At 66.0% G+C, this 20,734-nt stretch overlaps 2 protein-coding genes across 4 annotated transcripts; both read right to left on the reverse strand.

Annotated features, from left to right (window-relative positions):
- Positions 1-660: 660 nt before the first annotated feature.
- Positions 661-12,360, reverse strand: MAN1B1 (mannosidase alpha class 1B member 1). 2 transcript variants are annotated; one of them, XM_016130998.2, is made up of 13 exons: positions 12,108-12,360; positions 11,507-11,615; positions 10,757-10,872; positions 8,617-8,771; positions 8,305-8,393; positions 6,887-7,072; positions 6,100-6,248; positions 5,548-5,736; positions 3,864-4,054; positions 3,189-3,309; positions 2,513-2,710; positions 2,257-2,388; positions 661-1,520 (listed from the first exon to the last, which is right to left on the reverse strand). In XM_016130998.2, the coding sequence occupies exons 1-13, from the start codon at positions 12,216-12,218 to the stop codon at positions 1,317-1,319; spliced, it is 1,950 nt and encodes a 649-aa protein (XP_015986484.1). In that variant the 5' UTR covers positions 12,219-12,360; the 3' UTR covers positions 661-1,316. The 2 variants fall into 2 exon arrangements, with proteins under 2 accessions (XP_015986484.1, XP_036095180.1); XM_036239287.1 differs by lacking the exons at positions 11,507-11,615; positions 12,108-12,360 and adding an exon at positions 11,219-11,482.
- A 1,376-nt stretch (positions 12,361-13,736) lies between these two features.
- On the reverse strand, positions 13,737-19,745 carry UAP1L1 (UDP-N-acetylglucosamine pyrophosphorylase 1 like 1). Of its 2 annotated transcripts, XM_016130996.2 has the most exons (9): positions 19,402-19,739; positions 18,495-18,699; positions 18,134-18,309; positions 17,678-17,850; positions 17,382-17,575; positions 16,858-16,998; positions 16,257-16,442; positions 15,613-15,679; positions 13,737-15,262 (listed from the first exon to the last, which is right to left on the reverse strand). In XM_016130996.2, the coding sequence occupies exons 1-9, from the start codon at positions 19,688-19,690 to the stop codon at positions 15,179-15,181; spliced, it is 1,515 nt and encodes a 504-aa protein (XP_015986482.2). In that variant the 5' UTR covers positions 19,691-19,739; the 3' UTR covers positions 13,737-15,178. The 2 variants fall into 2 exon arrangements, 1 of the variants encoding a protein (XP_015986482.2); XR_004956323.1 differs by having other exon boundaries at positions 15,183-15,262; positions 15,613-16,442; positions 19,402-19,745.
- Between the last annotated feature and the right edge of the window lie 989 nt (positions 19,746-20,734).

The raw sequence follows: 20,734 nt of genomic DNA on the forward strand, positions 1-20,734 counted from the left end.
GGCTGCGGAGGGCAGGCCAGCAGCCACAGGGGCAGGACAAGAGGCGGCCTGGGAGGCAGGCCCTGCAGGCCTTTCCAGACCCACGACGTGCAGAGCTGGGAGCTGAGCAGCAGGGGGGTGCGAACGGGGCAGCCTGGTGGCAGCCACGACACCCACGTGGTGCGGGGACCAGCAGGGAGCACACCCAAGCCCACAGGCCAGGCCGACACGGAGCCCAGAGCTCTGCACAGGTTCTTGGAGGGGCCCCGGCTTCCGAGGGACCTGGTTCTTCTAGAAACGAAGATGGCAGTGGGCTCCCCGTTTAACGTGGAGGGAGCTGTACCTGTCCTGTCTGCCAAGCCACCTGTCGCAGGGGGCGGGGGACCCTGGGCCAGGGCCTGGGGATTGTCTGCTCTCTGGAAACTGGCCCAGGCCAGTCCTGAGGGACGAGCATGAGAGGCAGGCGGTAGGCAGCACCCACTGAGCCCGCGGGAGCCTGGGCACCCACCCCCCACCCCAGCCCCACCCCCGTCCTCTGCCACGCCCGGCACCGCAGGGCCCAGCCGCCCCCCCAGCAGCCTCACACCACTCGCCAGGCTCCCGCCTGCAGGGGCAGCACCTCGCCCCAGCCCCGCCTCCACGGGAAGCTCAGGAAACAGAACACACACTCGGCCACGCCAGTTACAGCGAATCCACCTTTATCCTGACGGAAAGCCCGTTCCCGTCCGGTGGCCTGGGAGCAGGATGACCATGCCACCTGCCCCTCCCAGCCCCTGAAGGGCGGGGACAGTCCCTGAGTCCAATACGTAAACAACCCAGCCAGCCAGGAGCCCGGGTCCCCATGAGGTCAGACGCCCGAGACCTCGGTCAGGGCACGTCCACGGGCCTGAGAGCCCGAGGCCAGCTGTATCCACGCCCCTTCTGCTCTTGTCTCTGACCATGACGTGGGGTCTGGGCAACCACGGCGGCCCCAGGACCCCAAGCCCCTGCGTCGCTGGACAGGAGTGTGCCCAGGTGTCAGGAACGCGAGTCGCGGCTGGAATCTTCTCAGAGAGGAGAAGGGGGAGTGCTGGACCTCCCTGGACCACAGTGCTGGCCGCCGCCTCCTCATCCCTCAGTGTCCTGACAGGGACTACGGACAGGAGCCCGGCGGCCACCCCAGCACCTCACGAGGCCCCAATGTCCTGGCCCAGCTGCCCGATAGCCTGTCGTCAGCCCGGCCTGGACAGCACCCAGCCAGTGGGGTGGACACCACACGGCTGAGGTCCAAGTAGGGGACTACGTCCAGGGCCAGGGCCCGGCTGACAGGCCTGGCGGCCCACGCGAGGGCCACGGCCTCAGGCGGGGCCCCAGATGGGCAAGGGGTGGGCCTCGGTGTTGAACACGTAGGCGTCCAGGCTGAGCAGGGCCGGGTCGTCAGAGAAGAGCAGGTACAGGTACTTCAGCGTCTCCCCCAGGAAGAAACTCTCCATTTTGTCCCTGGGCTGTGGATCGTGGGGATCCTGGACATTGCTGATGGAAGAATAGCCACCCGAGGGGACCTGCCGAAGGCACAGACCGTGGGTCGGGCTGGCAGATGCAGCCTGCTGACCCATGCCACGCTCGCCCTCGGCAGGGCCCCGGCCAGAGGCGCCCCCAGGCTACCACCTCACTGCGGCACACGTGGCCAGGGCAGGGCTTGGGGGAGAGAACCCCAAGGTCCACGAGGGAAATGGCTGCCCCGGAGGTCACCATGGTCCCTCCAGAGATTGATGGGGCAATGCCAGCTGCCCTCGAGTGACCGGCCTCTGGAGCCCTGCAGGGGCCTCAGGACCGCCTCACACTCCACAGAGCAGAGGCCGAGTCAGGGCGGTGGCCCCGAGCAGACGTGACCTTCCCTGAGCTGTGGCCAGGCAGCAAGATGGGCAGCCGAGCTTGAGCGCCGTGGTCAAAGAGCCCAGCCGGAGGAGCAGTGGTCCCGGGGTCCGCAGGGTGGGGGCTGCCCAGGCCACACGGGGCCTAGGGCGACCCGGTCCGTGTGCAGCGAGCCGCAGGGACCCTGCCCACCAGGCTGGTCCCTCGACGGGACAGAAACAGGGACGCCCCGCCTCCATCCTGGGTCCCACGGGCCCTCCAGGACAGAAACAGGGGTGCCCCGCCCCCATCCTGGGTCCCACGGGCCCTCCACCACCGTCAGCACGGGGCAGCTAACCCTGGAGGCCTCAGCAAGGTGGCGAGGCCGCCCCGCCTGCCCCGCCCCCCTTGGCGGTGGCCAGCAAGGCGCCGGCGGGCACTCACGCGCGTGTACGTGTTGAAGTTCTGCAGGATGGCCCAGCCCCAGTCCTGGTACTTGCGATCCCCGGTGAAGCGGTACAGGTAGAACAGGCTCTCCACCGTCTCCGGCCGCAGCAGGTTGTGCCTGTCGGCCGGCTGGGGGCGCAGGCTCCGGTGAGCCCCAAGCACTGGCAAGCCCCGCCCCACCCCGCCCCGCCCCGGAACAGGACCCGCCCAGCCTGAGGACCCGCCCCTCTGGGCGGACGTGCCTGCGGCTCACCTTGACTAGCACGTCCTTCTGAGACTTCTGTGGCTGCAGGTTGAAGTGCACGATTTCGGGGCTCAGCCCCGTCTCCATCTGCCTGTTCATCTGGTAGCAGGTCTCCATGAGTGCCCGCGCCAGCTGCATGTGCTCAGCGGGCAGGCCGTGGTGGGCGCCCAGAGCCAGCGTCCCTGGCAGGAAGCACACCAGGTGGTCCTGAAATTGGAGGGTCTCCTCACCACCGCTGAGCCACAGGCCACGCAGGATCGACCCCGGCCCGGTGCCATGCCAGGCCCCCCAGGCCCCCAGGAGTCCAGGGCAGGAGCAGGACGGCAGCTGAACGAAGGCCCGGCCCACAGGGCTCAGCACAGGCAGGTGGAAGGCCACCCACGTGCCAGGTGCCCTGACCCCTCGAACACCAATGAGCACCAGACGCAGGGGGCTGGAGGTGGGCGAGAGGACAGGGACCCTGGGGAGGGGAGGCGAGTGGGCCCGGGGAGGGGCCTGTGCACGTCACAGCTGACTCCTCCTGCCGCCCCGGGCCCGCCCGGGCTGTGCAGCCCACGTGCACCTGCGACGCCTCACATTCGTTAGCCACAGTCCTCTTCTCTCTTCAGCCACGCTCAGCGCCAGGGGCCAAGGACAAGTGGGCGTGCAGCACCCCCGACCACGCCTGGCCCGGGCACATGCTCACCATCTTGGCGCTGAAGCGGCCGTGGGCGAGCTCCCCCACGAAGGTGAGCTTGCTGGGCTCCGACCTGCGCAGCAGGTGCTTTCTGATTCCGTCCACGGCCTCCAGGTAGTCGTCCAGTAACCTGCGAGACCAGGAGCTCCCGTTGCTCGGGCCAGGTGGGTGCAAAACCCCAGCGTCGAGGCGTGCGACTCCGAGCTGCTGCTCACAGGCTGACGGCCAGGAGGCCGGGCCCCGTCCGGGGAGCACGACACCGGCCGAGGGCGGCGCTGGCCGGTCGGCCGGCAGGGCCTCCTCGGCCAGCCCCTGAAGGCCTACGAAGCGGCCCCCTGTGCCACGGTCTTGCCTCCGCCCCAGGGGCCCGGGTCACTGCCGGATCTGGGCTGGGGACGTCCAGCCACCCCAGTCCCTCATGAAGCTTTATCTGCATTTAGCGAACTACCCAGAGCTGCTGCTGTGCTAGCTGGGAACACGCACCTGCTGAGCAGCAGGGCAGCAAGCAGGGGGAGGACACGGGTCCTTCTACTGCTGCGAGGGAGGGGACGGCCAGAGCCGCCCCACAACCCGAGGACAGTCGGCAGGGAGCTGGGGCCCAGCGGCACCCCCAGGCCCCGGGCCCTGCCTGGCGCTGTGATCTGACCGAGGGCCGGGACAGGCGGGCGGCAGAGGCGGCCTCACCGCTGGTCGGTCTTCCCGCCCTGGATCCACTGCTTCAGCAGGTACTCGTAGTAGCTGTCGGCCCGGGCGCCCAGCGTGAAGACGCCGCGGTGGGTGAACAGGCCGCTGTGCACGTTGATGAACATGGGCACGAGCCCGTCCTTCTTCCCGGACAGGGAGTGGACATGCTTTGTCACCTCCTCCACAGCCTCCTGGACAGACGGGGAGGGTGGGTGAGCGAGGGCATGAGTTGCACCAGGCCCCCGCGTGGGGACCGGCCCTGTCCCGCAGAGCAGAGACCGGCGTCCCAGCCAGGCCACCCTCAGTGCCCAGGTCCTGCAGGAGTTCTGAACAGTCCCACGCTGCACGGTGACCTGGTCTGTCCCCCAGACATGGCCACCTTGTCACAGGCCTTGACCACAGGTGACCTGGTCCTCCTGACGGCTCCCGGCCCCTGCTCTAGTGGGGCTGCATCTGGACCCACTGACCACGGTCCCAGGAGCCCCTGCCAGCGAGGCCTAGGGCCTGCGTCCAGAGAGGAGGAGGCATTGCTGCTGACCCCAGGGCTGCAGGGCCCGACCCTTCAAGGCCCGAGTGGCCTCCCCTCCTGCAAGTCCAGCCGGGGCAGCACCCGTGCCTGTGCCCCTCTCGTGGGCCCTCAGGACCCTGCCCAAAGGAGGGTCCCTGGTCTCCAGCCCACACAGCCCCCTTGACTGATCACCTCCGGGGGCGCTGCTCACCCCTTCCTCTCCAAACTCCAGGGAAGGCAAAGATCCGGCCACAGGTGCCTGGGGGAGTAGCTCCCGAAAAAACCCTGCGCGCCGCGGTTCCCTTCCCCTCTCGGCGCCACCGAGACCGCGCGTGCCAGCACACGCGCCTGGGACCCGCCGCGCCTCCACGCGCATGCGCACAAGTGGCCGCACTGAAGCCGGCCCCACGACGCAACGCCCGGTCGGGACGCGAGGCCTCTAAGGACGGGAAACGGGGGCCGCGGTGCTCCGCTCCGCTCTCCCGCCGGGGCCCACCGACGTCCACACACGGCGGACGGGGGAAGCGCGCGGGGTCCGCGCACACAGCAGGGCGCCATCTAGCCACGAGGGCGGACCGTGACGCACGCTACGTGGCGCGCCTTGGACGCTGTGCCGGTGACAGCGGCCAGACGCAGACGTCCCACCTCGTGGGACTGCGTTCGCACGCGCAGGACCCCTAAGGGTGCTGCCTGCTGCAGTGGCGAAGCGTGAGAACGCCGAGGCGAGCGCATGTCTTCCCGCGTGAATCATTTTCAAGTTAGGAAACAGAGAAACCAAGACCGCGCGATCAGGCCGGAAGCACCGCCACGTCCCAGTTCACGCTCGAGTGACGCTGCCGACAGGACTAAGCGGCAGACGCTTTGAACGCTGGGATGACGCGTCAGCAGACAGCGAACACAGACACTGCCTGCGTCTACGCAGCGCGTGCCCACCCCGTCGCACCCCAGGGTGGCCGCGTGTCCACCCCACCATCTCGGCTGGCCAGGGACAGGGCGCCGCACCAGGGCAGGGCCAGGCGGAGGGCTGGCCCTCGGTCCCCGCCTCTCGGCCCCGGCGGCCACTGTCAGTGACCCGGCAGGTTCTACAGGAAAAGTCGGCGGGGTCCTGCGGCCCGGGGTCGGCATCCACGCGACCGGCGCTTACCGCCACGGCCCAGGGGGACGCCCGGCCCGTACCCGGAACTTCGTAGCTCCCGTGAGACGGGACAGCTCTCGGAACTCCAGCTGGATGCTCGTCACCTCGGCCACCGTGCTGTCGGACGTCCACCGGGGCGGGCGGGCCACCCCAGTGCCCAGGTTCACGTCGGAGTACGGGACCTTGGAGGGCGTCCGGAACGCGGGCAGCAGCCGGTTCCCCAAGTCCTCCTGACAGAGGACAGAGAGGTCACCGTGCGCCGTCACTGGGAAGCCCCGTCCACGGTACACGAGGCCACCCCGTCGCCCGCTTCCGTCCAGTGTCGAGGACAGACGTGAGCCTGCTGGCTTCGCGCAGCTCCGACGCTGCCCGGCAGTGGAGGTGCGCCGGGCTCAGCGGGCCCGACCGCGTGTCCTGCCGGCGGCAGCAGGTGAGCGGGACGCTCAGCTCAGCCGCACACCCAGATGGACACGGGACCCGCGGGGGAGCCGACTGGACAGCCCCATCCTCCCAAATCGGTGCAGCACGGGAAAGTGCTGGGGTACTAAGATGTGGCCCCGTGGGCGGGGGCCGCCTGGTGCCAGGGGACTCACGGCTTTCTGCAGGAAGAGCGCGTCCCCCGACAGGTGGTAGGCACTGAGGAGGCCCCCCAGCAGCCGGATCGTGCTCTCAAACAGGTTGACGTCCACGTCTTTTTGAAACTGCAGTTTCTTGGACACCCACCTCCTGGCTTCTCCAAATTCTACGACATGGAACACGAGAGGGTACTGGACGTGCCCAGGGTTCCAGAGGCCTCATCCTGTCACTCTGGGGCTACGTGCATTCTGTCCTGGCCACCTTTCCCGAGAGATTAATGCATTTCCCAGCGCAAGGATATGAATCGCAATTCTTCGCGTCTGCAGGTGAAAGGTGCCAGCGTGCGGCTGGGCACAGCCCACACAGCTGTGAGCACGGGGACCGACGATCACAGGCCACGGCCCGAAGGACCATGTGAGTAACTCAGCGGGCGTCTTTGGTCTGCCCCGGAAACTCAGCACAAGTGGTTGAACTCTCAACTAAACGCAGCTACCAATGCGCAGCCCCCGTCTGTGCCACTCTGTGTGGCACCAGGGAGGACACTGGGGAGAGGGCCGTGGTGCTACCACAGACCACGTGCCACCTCCTCGCTGCGACAGAAACGGGCTGGATGTGCCCCTGGACGCCCGCCCGGGGTCCACGCTGGCTACCCTGAGTGTCCCCTGGGCATGCAGACGCAAGGTGCAAAGGAGGTGCCCACGCCCACGTGCCCACTCCCGTCCCCAGCTGCTGTCTGTGGCCCGGAGACCCCCGGGGCACGCTCGCTCTCTTGCACGTGGTAACGTGCAAGGGAAGGACAGATACCTTTCTTCAGACCCAAGATCCACATGGTGTCCAGGGAGTCGATGAGCGTGAGGCCGAGGCCGAACCACTCGCTGAAGGACTGGGACACGGGCCTCAGCTCGTCGTGGCCCCAGGCGAACTTGCGGTACCCGAGCCAGGCGTGCCGGAAGGCGTCCACCACGGCTTTCTGGCGGCTGTTTGGGGGGGCTGGAGAGGGAGCAGGATGTAGCCAGGGCTGATTACCCTCGTGTGGCCTCACTATAGGAACACTGATGACCCATGGGACACTGTCCAGGCCGTGGGCAGCAGTGGCAGCAGCGAAGGCCGGAGCACAGAGCCAGGGGTGCAACCCTCAGAGCTAGACGTGGCCGAGGCAGCGAGGCTGCGGGGCGCCCCACAGCGGCTCGACTTGTGCCTGGCTGTGTCCACCTCCGGGAGGGCCCGCGGGGAGCACCTGGCGAGCAAAGGAACTGCACACAGCACACCAGGGACACCCACACTGGTAGGGCGATCCGGGTTCGGGAATGTCAACTGTGACAGGTGCCGGTGTCGTGGACAGGACCACCTGGTCTCTCAGAACCCACGTTCTGGGGCCATCAGAGGGACCCCGAGCAGACGCCCGAGGCCCCGAAGCCCCCGCCCTGCACCTGGGAGCTCATGCTGTTTCCGTGGCAGGACCACACCCGCCGGGTGCCCACGTCCGTGACCACGTGCCACTGGCCTCACACCACGTGTCCTCTCGGCACGGTGTGAGGCCTGCTGGACGGACGCCCGAGGCCTCGATGTCCCTGAAGGCCACACGATCGCTGTGTCCCCACAGGCCCAGGCTGCCAGTCCCAACGCTGGGCTCCTCACCCTCCTGCTGCACAGGTGCCGGCAGCAAGGGCTCCGTGCCAGGGCCCAGCGCAGCTGACCTGGTGCACGTCCGCACACCACTGCACGTGGCCTGGGTGGTCCCTGACCTGACCTTAGTTCTCCGGTCTGTGGAACGTGGACACGCTCAACTGACGACCTCAAAGAGCGTCGTGAGACTGAGGCAGGGAGCCTGAACCCAGAGGGCCTGAGCCCAGCGGGCCTGCCAGCGGCTGGTGCCCGAACTGTCGCGCAGGCCCCTGACGCCTGGGGGAGATGCTGAGGGGACCAGCGCGCCCCAGGCCCCTCTCGGAGTGGATGCGGCAGGACAAGAAGGCTCCTGCACACAGAGCCTCCTCTGTCTGCCGCCCTGGACTCGGGACAATAGCCCCTGAGGAGCCACAGGTCATCACCGAAGCTCTAGCGTGTGTGACCCCAGGACCTGGGGCCCGCCAGGGTGTCGAAGGACAACCAGCATCAGAGGGATGGCTGGTACTCCATGGCACGCGTGGACTCCACCTGCATGTCCACGCACGCTCAGTCCAAACGCCCAGGTGAGGCCCGAGAGGGCGTAGGCGGGCCCTTACCTGGGTGCTTCTGAATCCCGGTGGGGGCCACCGCCCTTCTCCAGGGGAGTTTGGTGCCCACCTCCGGCTCAATCACTGCTCCCCGCCAGCTTCAGGGACAGAAAGAGCAATCAGCCAGCCCAGGTACACAGGTGCCAAGGCCCTGTGGTGGCTGCCCCACTGGGACGCGGCCTGGACGACCAGGAGGAGGCAGCGTCCCCCACCCCGGGCCTGCTTCCAAAGGAAGACGCACGTGAGACACTTGAGACTTGGACTTCTGGGAAAGGGAGGCCACCCGACCGCCCCTGCGTTTCCGCGCAGGCAGCCCCGTACCTGGCGCGCGCGCCCTGCGGGTCTGCTTCCCGCGGAGCTTCGTCCGCAGCCTCGTCCCTGCTCTCGGTGGCATCCTGCCTCCTGTTCTCTGAGTCTTTGTTGGGGGCTCTGATCTGCAAGTTAGGGGGTCGCCACCAAAAGCGCCTTCGAGGTGTCTAGACGAACACAAGGGTCACCGTGAGAAAACGTGCACTGTTGGGGCGCTCGTGCCGACAGGCCCGCGGCGAGGGCACTGCGCACAGGCCGGACTCCATCTCCTCGGTGCCGTGCACAGCGGGGTGGGCGCCTTCCTTCCTCACCATCTCCTGCCCCGAGCGAGCCAGGTGGAAACTGCCCATGGGCCAGCGCAGCCCTGGGAGCATGCGACGGCAGCCTGAGGTACCTCGAGGCTGTCAGAGGCCCGAAGGGGACCACGAAAGGGTCCCGGCCACGTCCTGAAGGGAACCGCGAGCACCGTCGCGGCCTGGCCCTGGCTTCCCCGCTCATCCTCAAAGGCGCCATTCCAGTGACAAGGCGCAGACAGCGCTCCTCCTCCATCTCACAGCCTGGGCTCCGCGGGGGCTGCGACCAGGACACCTCCCAGGACGTGACGGAGGCCGACGCGTGGCCGCAAAGTCTCTGCTTTTCGACGTCCTCCGCATACACAAACGACTCAGCGGGGGCCTGAGGCCCAGGACGGGTCTGGCCGGAACCACGCACTGTCTCCAGAACAGGCCTGGAGACCAGCGCTGAGCAAGAGGCGCGTCCACGCGGCCTCCAGAAGGGCCTCAGCCCCGCTTCCTGCCAAAGCGATGGGGACGTTCACCCCCCACCGTGCAGGTCCCTCCTGGATGCCAGACCGACTGTGGACGTCACATGCACGCGACATGTCTCTCAGGGGGCATGCGTGTTCTGCTCGCCCACGTGTGAGCACCCCGAGCATCACCATGCAGCCAAGAGGAACGAAGGAAGGGCTGGGCAACTTCACGGTAGGAAATCGTTCTTACGCATGCAGACTCCTCTGAGACAGGTGGGGCGGCCTGTGGTCTCTCGGGGCTGCCCCGCAGGGAGGGAGGCCAGCACCTGGTCTGGCGACTTATCCAGCAGCCATGCCCATGACCACACCGAGTCAGGACGGCGGGCGTCCTAGGTGCCCAGCAGCCCGGCCGGCTCTCAAGGGCCACCTGCCTGGAACCAGCTCTCTCCAGAGGGGATGATTCATGATCCTCTGCCAGTCTCCTGAACACACTCTGTCTCCACGGACGCTCCCTCCCCACCCCAACTGTAAGGGCCTGACCGCTGCTCCACCTGTTCTAGGGGACACACAGCCCCGGTACCTGGGGACCCCCATGATGCCTAGACTCTGGTCCTGCACCACCTAGGCTAGTCTCCCGAGGCCCCGGGCACCTCAAAGTGGGTAGGTCCAGAACAGAGCTCTTGGGTGTCCCCACACAGTTTCCTCTGGGCCTCCACTGGTCACTCGCCCAGGCACCCTCCCTCGAGTTCCAGGCCTGGTCCTGCCCAGACCTGGTGCACGCATGCACGCTCCCACGCTCCAGGCGCCTGGGCTTTGCTGTCCACTGCGGACTGCGCTGTGCCTTCACGGCCAGCCTGCCCAGCTGGCACCTCCCACGACCGACTGGGCACCGACTCTCCAGTGCTGCCCCTCCGGGGTCGCACCCCCTGGACAGGCCCGGCTTCCCTGCCTCGGGCAGCCCCTGGGGCTAAAGCCCCGCTCGCAGACTCGGCCCAGCCTCCCCAGCCTGCATGTCAGGGTCCTGCCCTCACCGAGGGCCTGGCCTCAGCCTTCTCCCTCCAGGCGTCTGCTCTTCACCTTTCAGGATGCACCCGTGAGCCACCTGCCTGCTCACGTGTGTTCCTGGCGCCTCCCCTGGCTCTCCCGCCAGCCCACAGCTCCGTGAGAGAATGGACTGGGCTCCTACTCACCACCTACCCTGCAGGTCTGCCGCCGAGAACAAAGGACAGACTATGCCCCTTCCTCCCCCAAGTCCCATCCCACAATTCTAGAGAAAGGAGTGAGCTCAAAACGCGACAAGTGGTGAGAATGAGCAGCGCTCCCGACCTGTCTGACCCGCGCCCGCCCCCGTGGCGCCTGGGGAACTGACCCGTTACGAAGGCGCCGCCAGCCCATTCACAGTACCTGACCTAACGGCCCGGGGGCATTTTCTGGGTTGGCATCTGCCTTCCGAGGAGCTGGCAGGACAGGTGGCTTTGCTGGCCTCATCTTCTCCTCTTCCGCTGACCTGTCATTTGGGGCTAACAAAAGAACCTCTGTCACCTCCAGGGTTCCACAAGGCCTCCTGCCGACTCAAAATGCTTTGTAGAAGATACTGGGACAGGTGCCATGCTCATCAAAGGGCGCCAGGGACCTCCGAGAAGCCACCGAAGCAAACTTGAGAACAGCCAGAGGGTTGAACCCTCCTCAAAGCACTCGGCAGTTTCCAGCCTGACCTCCAAGTACTCTGCCAGTATGTCTTGCACGCACAAAATGCGTTTGTAAATAGCAACCCACAGGCAATGTTCCTGGCGGGCTGTACCAGCTCATTAGCTTTCCTCCTAAATGGGCCACCTGAGAGGCACTCAGGACTCTCTCCGCCCTCACCTGGACTTGGCCGGTCCCTTCCAAACACATGGCAGCACGTGTGTGACAGCCACGGGATGCACTCAGAGCGGGTGGTCACCCTCTGGACAGAGAACGCCGTGCCACACGTGGGACGCGGTCAGACGTCACCACCTGTCCCAGGAGGGTGACTGAAAACACTCTACGTTCCTCTGTCCAGCTCGCCGCCCTTCAGTGCCTCCGGGGGCGTTCCAGGCCGACAGCCAGAGCACTCGGCCAGTCAGCCCCGGTCACCGGCTCTACCGTGTGAGGCGCCCAGGGGGCTGGTACCTTTCCACTGGTCGGCCACACTGATGCAGGACAGGAGCCCACAGAGGACCAGGAAGGCCAGCAGGAAGAGGACCGCGTTGCGCTGGAGCCGCGACAGCTGCTTCCATTTCTGAGGGAGGGACGGAGAGCGACACCTTTTACTCAGAGCACAACCGCCCGGACTCTCCCCAACTGTTACAGGCTCAGGGAGGACAATGAGTAATTCCAAAGGTCCAAGGTCCCCGTGTGGAGTCCTCTTGTGTTTGCACTGGGGGGAAGGTCCCTCTCAGCGGGGTCCCAGGCTCGGCCGCACTCCAAGTGACACTGCACTGGCACACGTCAGATGCGGCCCGAGACCACCAGGCACACGGTGCTTGCACAGGTGGAGCGTGCGCTCACGGCACCGCGGCAGGACTTACAGCCAGGGAACCCCGGCTTTCCGCTCAGCGCGGTGACAGCGAGGGCCGCCCGGCGTCCCCTCCGACTCCGCCCCGCGCACCGGCCCCTCGGACGGTGCAAGCCGGGACCTCCGCTCCCTGAACCGGGACAAGCGTTCGCGCCGCAGGCCTGGGGGCGGCGGGAGGGGACGAGGACGACGCGACCCGCCGGGCCCGACCCTCACCCTCCAGCACGAGCGGCGCTGCCGGCTTTTGCTGCCGTCGTAGCTCTGGTCAAGGCTCAGCGTCACCGAGATGAAGTCCCTACGTGGCGCCGGTGGGGCCGACGGATACATGACAGCGACGGAGTTGGCCCAGGCGACCCCGCCCACTGGCGGCGTCAAGAGGCCAGGATCTGAGAGCGGCCGGCGCCTCTGGTCTTCGGACACCCGCGGGCAGCCATCGCAGCTCCGGCAACACCCCGCCCATCGCGCTCGCCGCCAATGCGCCGGTGCCGCACACTCCTACCGCACTGCGCCTGCGCGCGCCTCCGCGGCCTCCGCGAGCGCGTCTGCGTGCCCGCGCCTGCGCCTGCGCCTGCGCGGTGACCTCTCGCCCCGGCGCAGGCGCATGCGCGCAGCTCGGCCGCGGGTGGGCACGGCCTTGGCCGGCAGGTGCGCCTGGCCGGCTCTCCGGGCGCGCTCTCCACGGGTCTTTATCTTCGAGCCTATCCGCGTCCCGGGCCGGCAGCCCCCCGTGTCCTCTGTCCAGTGAGTACCGACGGGGCCGCTCCGCCACGCTGGCACGGAGCCTCCGCCTCCCCGCTTTTGGACGGTGGCGGCGGTAAGGAAAGGGGAGCCAGGGCCCGGCGAGAGGATAGAGGTCTGGGGTGGGGCAGCCGCCTCGACCCCTCAGTGTCACGGCGACACCCCCACCCCCCGCCCGGTTGGGGGAGTCGCGGCTACGGCCGCTGGCGCAACTTCCATCCCCCGGGCCCGACGGCCTGCGGGTGCACTGAGCGTCACCGCACTTTGCCGGGCGCGTGCTGCCCGGGGCTTTCCAGGACGGGGAGCCACTGCTCCCCGCAGTCCTGGCGGTGGCACGTCTGGGTGCCTGGCGGCTCCTCGCTGTGTGCGCCTCCGGCTCAGCACCTGGCTCGTCCGAGCCACCCCAGAAGCGCCTGCTGCCCTCCCGTCCCCCTTCTCCTCTAGGGGCCACCTCTCAGGTCTCTGCAGGGGTCTCCCGCACAGCTCTGCGGGTGGTTCCAGCGGCGCCCTCATGCATCCCTTCTTGCGCAAGCGGTTACCAGGGAAACGGTGGCGTAGGGAGGATGCAAGTGCAGGGTCGAGTCACCAGGGTGTCAGAGTTGAGTGCAGGGACCCACCCTGGAGAGTTGGTTCCAAGGGCAGGTTCTGGACTTGTCTGTTCCCCTAGCCCCTGACCCACTAGGTTGTTGCAGGCCCCTCCTGTGACCCCGGTAAAGAGCTGTCAGAGCAAGCACGAAGAGATTCCTCGGCAGCCCAGTGTAGTCCAGATCAGTGTGTGCGCTCGTTTCCAGAGGGCCCCCCAGCGGACTCTGCCCTGTGGTGGACACAGCTGTGACCACCTAGTGCTGTTCCTGCCACACCTGCTGATCAGACAGCACTTGCCAGACCAGGGGTTGGAACACTTCATTAGCCATCTGGAGTTAAAGATCGGTGGCTCTAAAGGTAGCATGAGGAAGCTTTTGTGGTGGCGGGACTGCCCTGCCTCCTGAGTGCAGTGCGGACAAAGGGACTCACACCTGTCAGAAGTCACAGCACGTGTCCTGGTGTGGCAGTGTCCTGTGATCACATAAGCAGCAAATACTGCAAGAAACTCAGCTGAGGCCTCTGTGCTGTTTGAAACTTTATGTTAAGATGTAGTTATTTAAAAATGTTTTTTTTTTTAAAAAAAAGTTCACCCAGCGAACTCTGCTTAGGAAAGAGACTGTGAAGTTGGTCCCGTCACACAGGAAGGAGTGGCTCTGGCAGGACCCTCCTCCACCCGTGGCTCCTGCTTGCCTACGGGCAGCTGAGAGGAGGGTACTTAGGCACACGGTTTGATTCTGAGGTTTACAAAACACTGGGAGACCTGGGCATGGCCCCGACTGCCATCCTGCCCAGGTCAGGATGCATTTGGCTGTAGCCACCATCCACTCAGCCCCTGGATGCATCAGCTGCACCGGAGCCCACCATCCAGCTAACGGCCTTCCCTGGGGGACACCAGTGCGTTCCCTGCAGGATGTGGGTTGCAGAGGTGAGGAGAGAGAGAGAGCAGGTGGCCAGTGTACCAGCCACACACGTCACCAGGGAGAGGAAGGAGGCCCTGGGATACAGAGCAGCCAAGCCAGGACAAGACCAGGGCCAGCAGGCTGCCCGCCACCCCGGCCAGGCTGCAGGGCTGCAGTGAGCGACCTCCGCCCCTCCAGAGCACGGGAGGAGCCTGAGTACCAAGATCAGAAGCTACTGGCAGGGTGGGTGAGGGTGAAAGCTCCCCATCGGGTGAGGTTCCAGATTAATCTACCACCACAGGAAGCCACCTATACTGGTCCCATGAGTTCTTGGGGGAAGCAGCCCAAATCAGCCGCAGAGGTGACTGAGGGGCTGAGGCCTCGGAGAGATGCAGGGAACAGTCTTGGGCACAAGTCCAACCTGCCGAGCCAGCCTCCCTGGCACCGCCAGCCCGTTCCCTGAGTCAGTCGGTCCCTTCCACTCTCGGCCTCAGCTGGGCAGATGGGCTGTGACAACACCCGCAGCCTCCTCCCAGTTACTGGTTCAGCTGTCGGGGGGCGGGGGGCGGCCCCTCCAAACAAGTCACCCAGTGATGGAAGGACGTTGCCCCTTCCTCTCGTTTCCTCATCTGCAGGAGAACTGGGCATGGCTAGTGTTCCTCCTCACCCCCAGCATGTATGTGTGGGACAGAAGTCACTGTCCTATTGTCCTGTCATGTGTCAGCTCAGGGACAGGGCCTGCTGCTCTGGTCCAAGACACTTCCCTCTGTCCTACCACGCAGTCGCCTCCAGCCCCACTGTCCAAGGTCCTGAGTCCCTCTGCCTCCCACCTGGATCCCACAGCCACCACTGGAGCCCTAGAGTCCGTGGCCCATTGCAGGCCTGTAGTCACTGGTGTCCATGGGAACCGGGGACAGGAGCAGTCCCACCCCCGTGGCCTAAACCAGCCTCTTCCTTCCATGCTCTGCAGCCCAGAGACGCCCAGCACCCTGCTCTGCTCCCCGGAGTGTCAGGAGGGGGCGGCCTCCCTGCCGTGGACAGTCGGTGGGCTGGTCTGGGAGCCCGTCAGGGCCGCAGGGCCTGGACCCAGTTCTCGTCCAGGATGAGCGGGGACTGGAACTCCTGGCCTCGCAGGTACACCTCCAGACCCTGGAAACAAGCCAAGTGTCCACCTCTTGGCCCCGGGGCAGCCTCCCACTTCTGCCTGGAGCTGGGAGGTGCTTCCAGAAAAAAGTGCCACCTCGAGATCACGGGCCAGCACAGAAGTCGGCTCAGTGGGACCAAGATGGGCTGGCTCGTCCTCCCCCTCCTAGGACCTGCTAGGGCTTCAGCCTCAGCCCACCCACGCCCTGAAGTTCCTCTGCATCGTGAGGCCCTGTCGACCCCAGTGGGAACCAAGGCAGATTGCCGTTCCACCCAAGCACCCCTCGCCCCAGACCATCTGGCCCCGATGACACTAGCCTGGCCCCAGAAAAGCCCGACAGCCAGGCTGCTCTCACCTCTCCAGAGTAAGACACCAACGGCGAGATCTCACAGATGGCCGGAGGTTCTTCACTGCCGGGCAGGCTGAGGGAGCCCAGGTGTCAGCATCTGCTCAGGGCTACGACCCCGGGGCCCTCCCCTGGCACCACCCATCGTGGGAGCTGGCCTGGCCCCTCCCTGGTCCAGCAAGCTGACCACCACACATGCAGCTCCCCACAGCCCTTTGCTCAGTCATCTCCTCTGGACACCAGAGCCCTGGGCAAACTGCTCCTGCCTGCACAACAGGCCCCGATGGGGCTGGACACCACCATCCCCCACTGCCCACAGGCATACAGCACGGAGCCTGGGCTGCCAGATTTAGGTGGTGGCTGCGGACAATCAGGGAGATGGGAACCTAACATCCTTTTCTTTCCCAGCCTTGAAAAGTGACATGCCTGGCTCTGACTTTCTTGCCTGGGTCCTGGTTTCAAAGCTTAGGAATGAGCCACAGAAGGCTGCAGGGTCCTGGGCACCTTCAGGGGTTGGACCAAACGCTGCAGCCGTGGTCAGTGTCTGGCCAGGCTGGGTACACAGCCACCAGCACCCAGTGCAGGACTGGTGAGAAACCCCCCACTCCAGTTCACAGCAGCAGAGCCAGCAGCACCCTGGGGCCTGCACCCACCTAAGCATCTCAGGGAGGCGGGCCCCATGCGCGTCCAGGAAGTGGGCCCCTGCCTGCAGGGCCCAGCGGTAGTGCTGAGTGAGCAGGGCCCGCCGAGCCGTGGTGGGGTTGTCCTTGTTGGCTGAGTCGGCATTCTTTAGAGGGGAGAACTCATCCTCCCGTAGCACCTCAAAGGCCACGAAGTTCCTGGCGGGGAAAGAGCTGGTGACCCTGGGCAAGAGGAGGCCACGCTAGGTGGCAGTGACTGAGCCGGATCTGTTCCACGAGCAGCAGGTCCGGGAGGCTCCGGTGCTGCTTTGAGTCCTCCCATCCCACCAGCCAAACACCCTGGGAGCCCCCCCTGCAACATGGCCTGGGAACAGCAGAGGGAGGGCGCAGGAGGGGCCTGGGTGTCCCCCCCGCAAAGCCCACAGCCCCTGATGTGTCCTATGCTCCCATCCTCAGGGGGGCTGTTTCCCAAGACTTGCCTGCAGCCCCCTAGCTCCCCACTGTGAAGGGACATCCCCACTGTAACCCCCCAACTCAGCCCGGCTGGGCCTCAGAACCCACCACCAAAACAGGAGAGGAAAGGAGGAAAAAATAAATGACTTCTGCCACTAACTCAGCAAACTGGAACACATCAAACACAAACTTCTCCATCTTTATCCCATTCGGTTTTAGCGGCTTTACCAGATTTCCCTCCTCGTCCACGTATGGGACCTTCTTCACAGCCACATGTGGCTTCAACAAGGGCTCAAACTCCCTGGGGTGGGGGGTGGGGGGGAGGAAAGATGCAGATGAGACAGGACACTCAAGGGGCCAGGTGCGGCAGGTGCAAGAGGCGCCCGCGGGGCACGAGAGCACAGACACCTGCCCCCCCCCCACTAGCCACATCCTTGCCCAGGCGCGATGGCAACGAGGGCAGAGGTGGTGGCCGTGGTCCACGGCCACTGCAGGAGCAGCAGCAGCAGGCCAACCCCGACACAGAGCTTTACGCCAGCAGCCGGGCTCTCTGGTGCCCCTGCCTGTCCACACACATGAACCTTTCTCCACCCAACCCACCTGTGCGCGCCTGACCACAGCCCCACCCGGCTCAGGTCAGCCTCCAGACACTGCGGCCCGCACTGGGCCACCGGCCTCGCACACCTGGTGACGGCTTGGAGAAAGGTTCGCGTGAAGAAATGGTTGCAGATGTTGCCTGCGTTGTAGAGCAGGCCCCCATCAGCGTCCCGCAGCCGCGCGGTCTCGGGACTGATCTCGCTATACTCCACCACCTGGGGGACGCCGTCCACCTCGCACACCACGCCCACAGGCTCCTCTGGGTAAGCCTTCTCCACCACCTGCAGCCGCGACAGATGGGCTGGGAACGCCGGGTGGGGCGGGGCGCGGGGGAGGAAGGGCCTGGCGCTGCGGCTGACGTCCCCTGCCGCCCCGGGGCTTACCTTGGCGCCACAGTCTGCACCTCGCAGCACGCAGAAGCCGATGAAGACGGGGTCCGCCAGCCGCACCAGGATGTTATCCACGCAGTACACGTGAACAAACTCCACCCCTCGGCGTTCCATGTCCTCTAAGATGTGGTGGTCCGCCAGCGCGCGGTACAGGCCCCCGTTGCCGTCTGCGGAGGGAGAAAGGGGTGAGCCTGCGCCGCCTAGTCCTGGCCTGCTGGAGGTGGAGGAGGCCCCTGCGCGCTGGACCTTGTGCCTGAGGCAGCTGCTCTCTCCCTGGCCACCAAGCCCTGCGGTGGTTCCCCGTGACAGTTGGAAATCAGAGCCCAGGCAGGGAAACTCGCCCTTCCAGAACCACACAGGCTCCAGGCAGCACATTCCTGCCTCCGGCCCAGGCCTCCAGGCTCCTAGTTCTAGGCCAGGGGTCCCTCCCTGTCTCAGGGGTGGGCATACCTGGGGCCATGGCAACCTTGTCTTTCCGCTCCAGGATGGCCTTGCCATCGAAGGTCACAGCGGGCAGCATGCGCTGCTCAAACATGATCACATTGTCGGGGTCCAGGTGAAAGAAGTCGTGCTCCCTGAAGAAGTCAGTGGTGGGCTGCAGCGTGAACTCGCTCGTCATGATGTACCTGTGAGGGGAGGCAGGCGGGCGGGCCTTCAGGAGGCTCCTCAAGCAGTCGGGGCTGACGGGGGCTGGCATCGGGGTGCAGTCTGGGGGGACACCGAGTTCTATCCAGGGCTGTGTGGGCTTGGGGTTCAGGCTTTTGTGTGGGGCAGGGTTGGGGCTACGCGGGGCAGATCACTCAGGGCACACCAGGGCACCGTGCAGCGGGTCCCCCGGCGCTCGCCCGCCAGCTGCTGCACCCGCCGAATCCGCTCTGCCTGCAGCTGGTACAGACTCTTCTGGCTGGGGAGCCCCACGCGATACATGCCCTTGGGGTAGGTCACACCTAGGCGAGTGCCCTGCCCGCCAGCCAGCAGCAGCACGGCCACCTTGTTCAGCGCGATCTGGCGGAAACCTGGGGACACGGGGTGCCATGAGGAGATGCCTAAGGCCTGCCACACAAGCACCCCTTCATTTTGGAGCTAGTTAGACTTGTGCCAGGGACTGACTCCTGCCTGATAGCCACCGAACATCAATTTCCAAATAACGTTCTGATCTCATCTGGGCCAGGACCCCACCCAAAAGTGACTTTCACCTGACCCGTCAGAGATTCCGATGATGTCCCCCTGGGCTCATTCCCAACCTGGGCCTTGAAGGAACTTGGGGTCTGACTGCTCCGATTCCCCCGTATCCCTCCTCCCATTCCTCCCAGCTGCGCAGCGGGGGGCCTGGGCAGGCTCCCCTCCGGGAGCACCTGCCTCACCTCCAGGCCGAGAGGCCCGGAGAGCGCCGGCGCTGGTGTGTAAAAGCATATGCAAGAGTGCGAGGGGTCCCCTGCTGTCACCACGCCCGTGGGCTGGGCACTGGCCATCAGGTGTGCGCACGTACAAACCACTCTCCCGAGGGAATGCGGCCTGGGGGCGGCTGCCCGCTCCGCAGCGTTTGCTAGGCTCCCGACCCCGGCCGCGAGCCGGCGCGTGTCGAAGGGGAGACGTCACAAACGAGGCACACTGAAGTTCCGCAAGCCAGCACGCCCCTCCTCGCAGCCCGCCCTGACGGGAAGGCCCCTTCCGGCCGGCCAGGGGCGCCCCGCGGCCGGGGCTCTCGCCGCGCCTACCTTCCTCCTCCCAGAGCCGCAGCGCCTCCGGGTCGCCCCGGATCGCGCTGCCCACGCGCGCGGGGGGCAGGGGCCGCAGGCGCTCGGCCAGGCCTGGCGGCCGGCCCGGGGACCGCGCGCAGGCCAAGGCCGCGCGCCGGCAGTGCTCGCGCAGCGCCTCGGGCTCCAGCCGCGCCAGCTCGGCCAGCAGCGCGGCGCGCGGCCCCGGCGCCAGCTCGGCGCAGAAGCGCAGGAGGTGCTCCTGGCCGGCGCGCTGCAGCCGGGCGCGCACGTCCTGCTCCGAAGCCATGTCGCCGCCGCCGCTGTCGGACGCGTTGGCACTCGTGACCTGCGCCCTCCGACTCGCGTCACGGGACCCGGCGGGCGGTGCGGCCCCCGCGCCCCGCCCCGGCCCTGCGGACGACCCGGCCTGCGGGGCTCTGACCCGACTCCGCCCCGGCCCCGCCCGCGAGCTCCCGGCGGCGCTGCGGCCCCGCCTCCGCCGCGGCCTGCTCGGCGGGACCTCGGGGGGCGCACTCGCGCAGCGCCTGCCGCTCCTGGAGACGGGGAGCTCTTTCTGGCAGGTTCTGCGACACCCCTTGGCCAGGGCGCTTGAGGACTGACTTTAGTTCTAATACACGCCGTCTGCCCACAGCCGTGGGGAGCAGGGAGGGGGCGGGTGCTAGAGTTTGTCCCTGCACGTGGCGTATTTGCACTTACCAAGATGCCTGGAAGCCGGGACAATAGTCCAAGAAGAGGCCAGACTGAGGACTGGGCTGGGCTGGGGAGGATGGACCCAGGTCCGCAGCAGGGCTAGGCGTCTGGATGTCGCTAAGGTCCAAGACGCCCACCCTGCACCGTTGGGGGCGCCCTCCTTCGCCCTCCTTCCTCCCATAGCTCTGTGCCCAGAATTGCCCAGGAGCAGCTCCTTGCCCTGCCTTGTTGTTTTAACCACCGGGTTTTAAAATATCTTGCTTTTTATGAACTTCCTTGTGAGAAATAGGGACGAGTAGCTTCCACCATCTTGGGACAAAGCTTTCTTTTAGGAACTACTTTTATTAAGTCTAAAGGTAATACATGCACGTGGTTAAAACTAATTTAAATGGTGCTTTAGAACCCAAAATGAAAAGTAATCCGTTTCCCAGGTTGGCCCTAGCTTACCAGTTAAGGCGTTATGAATCCCTGCAGGCAGGTTGCACATAGAGCCCCGCCCCCTCCCACACACGCCTGTCCTGGGGTAGGAGGCGGAGCTTCACAGCCCCCTGGGGGCCCATTGTAAGTTCTGTGGACCTAAAAGGAGTTCGTTTTCCATGGATGGTCTCGGACCTGCCTCACGGTCTTTGCACTTTCTGTT

Source organism: Rousettus aegyptiacus, unplaced genomic scaffold (assembly GCF_014176215.1).
Source record: "Rousettus aegyptiacus isolate mRouAeg1 unplaced genomic scaffold, mRouAeg1.p scaffold_m13_p_3, whole genome shotgun sequence".
Taxonomy (NCBI): Eukaryota; Metazoa; Chordata; class Mammalia; order Chiroptera; family Pteropodidae; genus Rousettus; species Rousettus aegyptiacus.

Excerpts from the sequence above, each read along its gene's own strand:
- MAN1B1 (XM_016130998.2), bottom strand. The coding sequence starts at position 12,218 with ATGTATCCGTCGGCCCCACCGGCGCCACGTAGGGACTTCATCTCGGTG. Across the intron at positions 11,616-12,107 it reads AGCGCCGCTCGTGCTGGAGG|AAATGGAAGCAGCTGTCGCG; the intron begins GTGAGGGTCGGG and ends TCCCTCCCTCAG. Across the intron at positions 6,249-6,886 it reads GATCTTGGGTCTGAAGAAAG|AATTTGGAGAAGCCAGGAGG; the intron begins GTATCTGTCCTT and ends TCCATGTCGTAG.
- UAP1L1 (XM_016130996.2), bottom strand. The coding sequence starts at position 19,690 with ATGGCTTCGGAGCAGGACGTGCGCGCCCGGCTGCAGCGCGCCGGCCAG. Across the intron at positions 17,851-18,133 it reads CAAGGTTGCCATGGCCCCAG|ACGGCAACGGGGGCCTGTAC; the intron begins GTATGCCCACCC and ends CTCCCTCCGCAG. Across the intron at positions 17,576-17,677 it reads GTGCAGACTGTGGCGCCAAG|GTGGTGGAGAAGGCTTACCC; the intron begins GTAAGCCCCGGG and ends TCGCGGCTGCAG.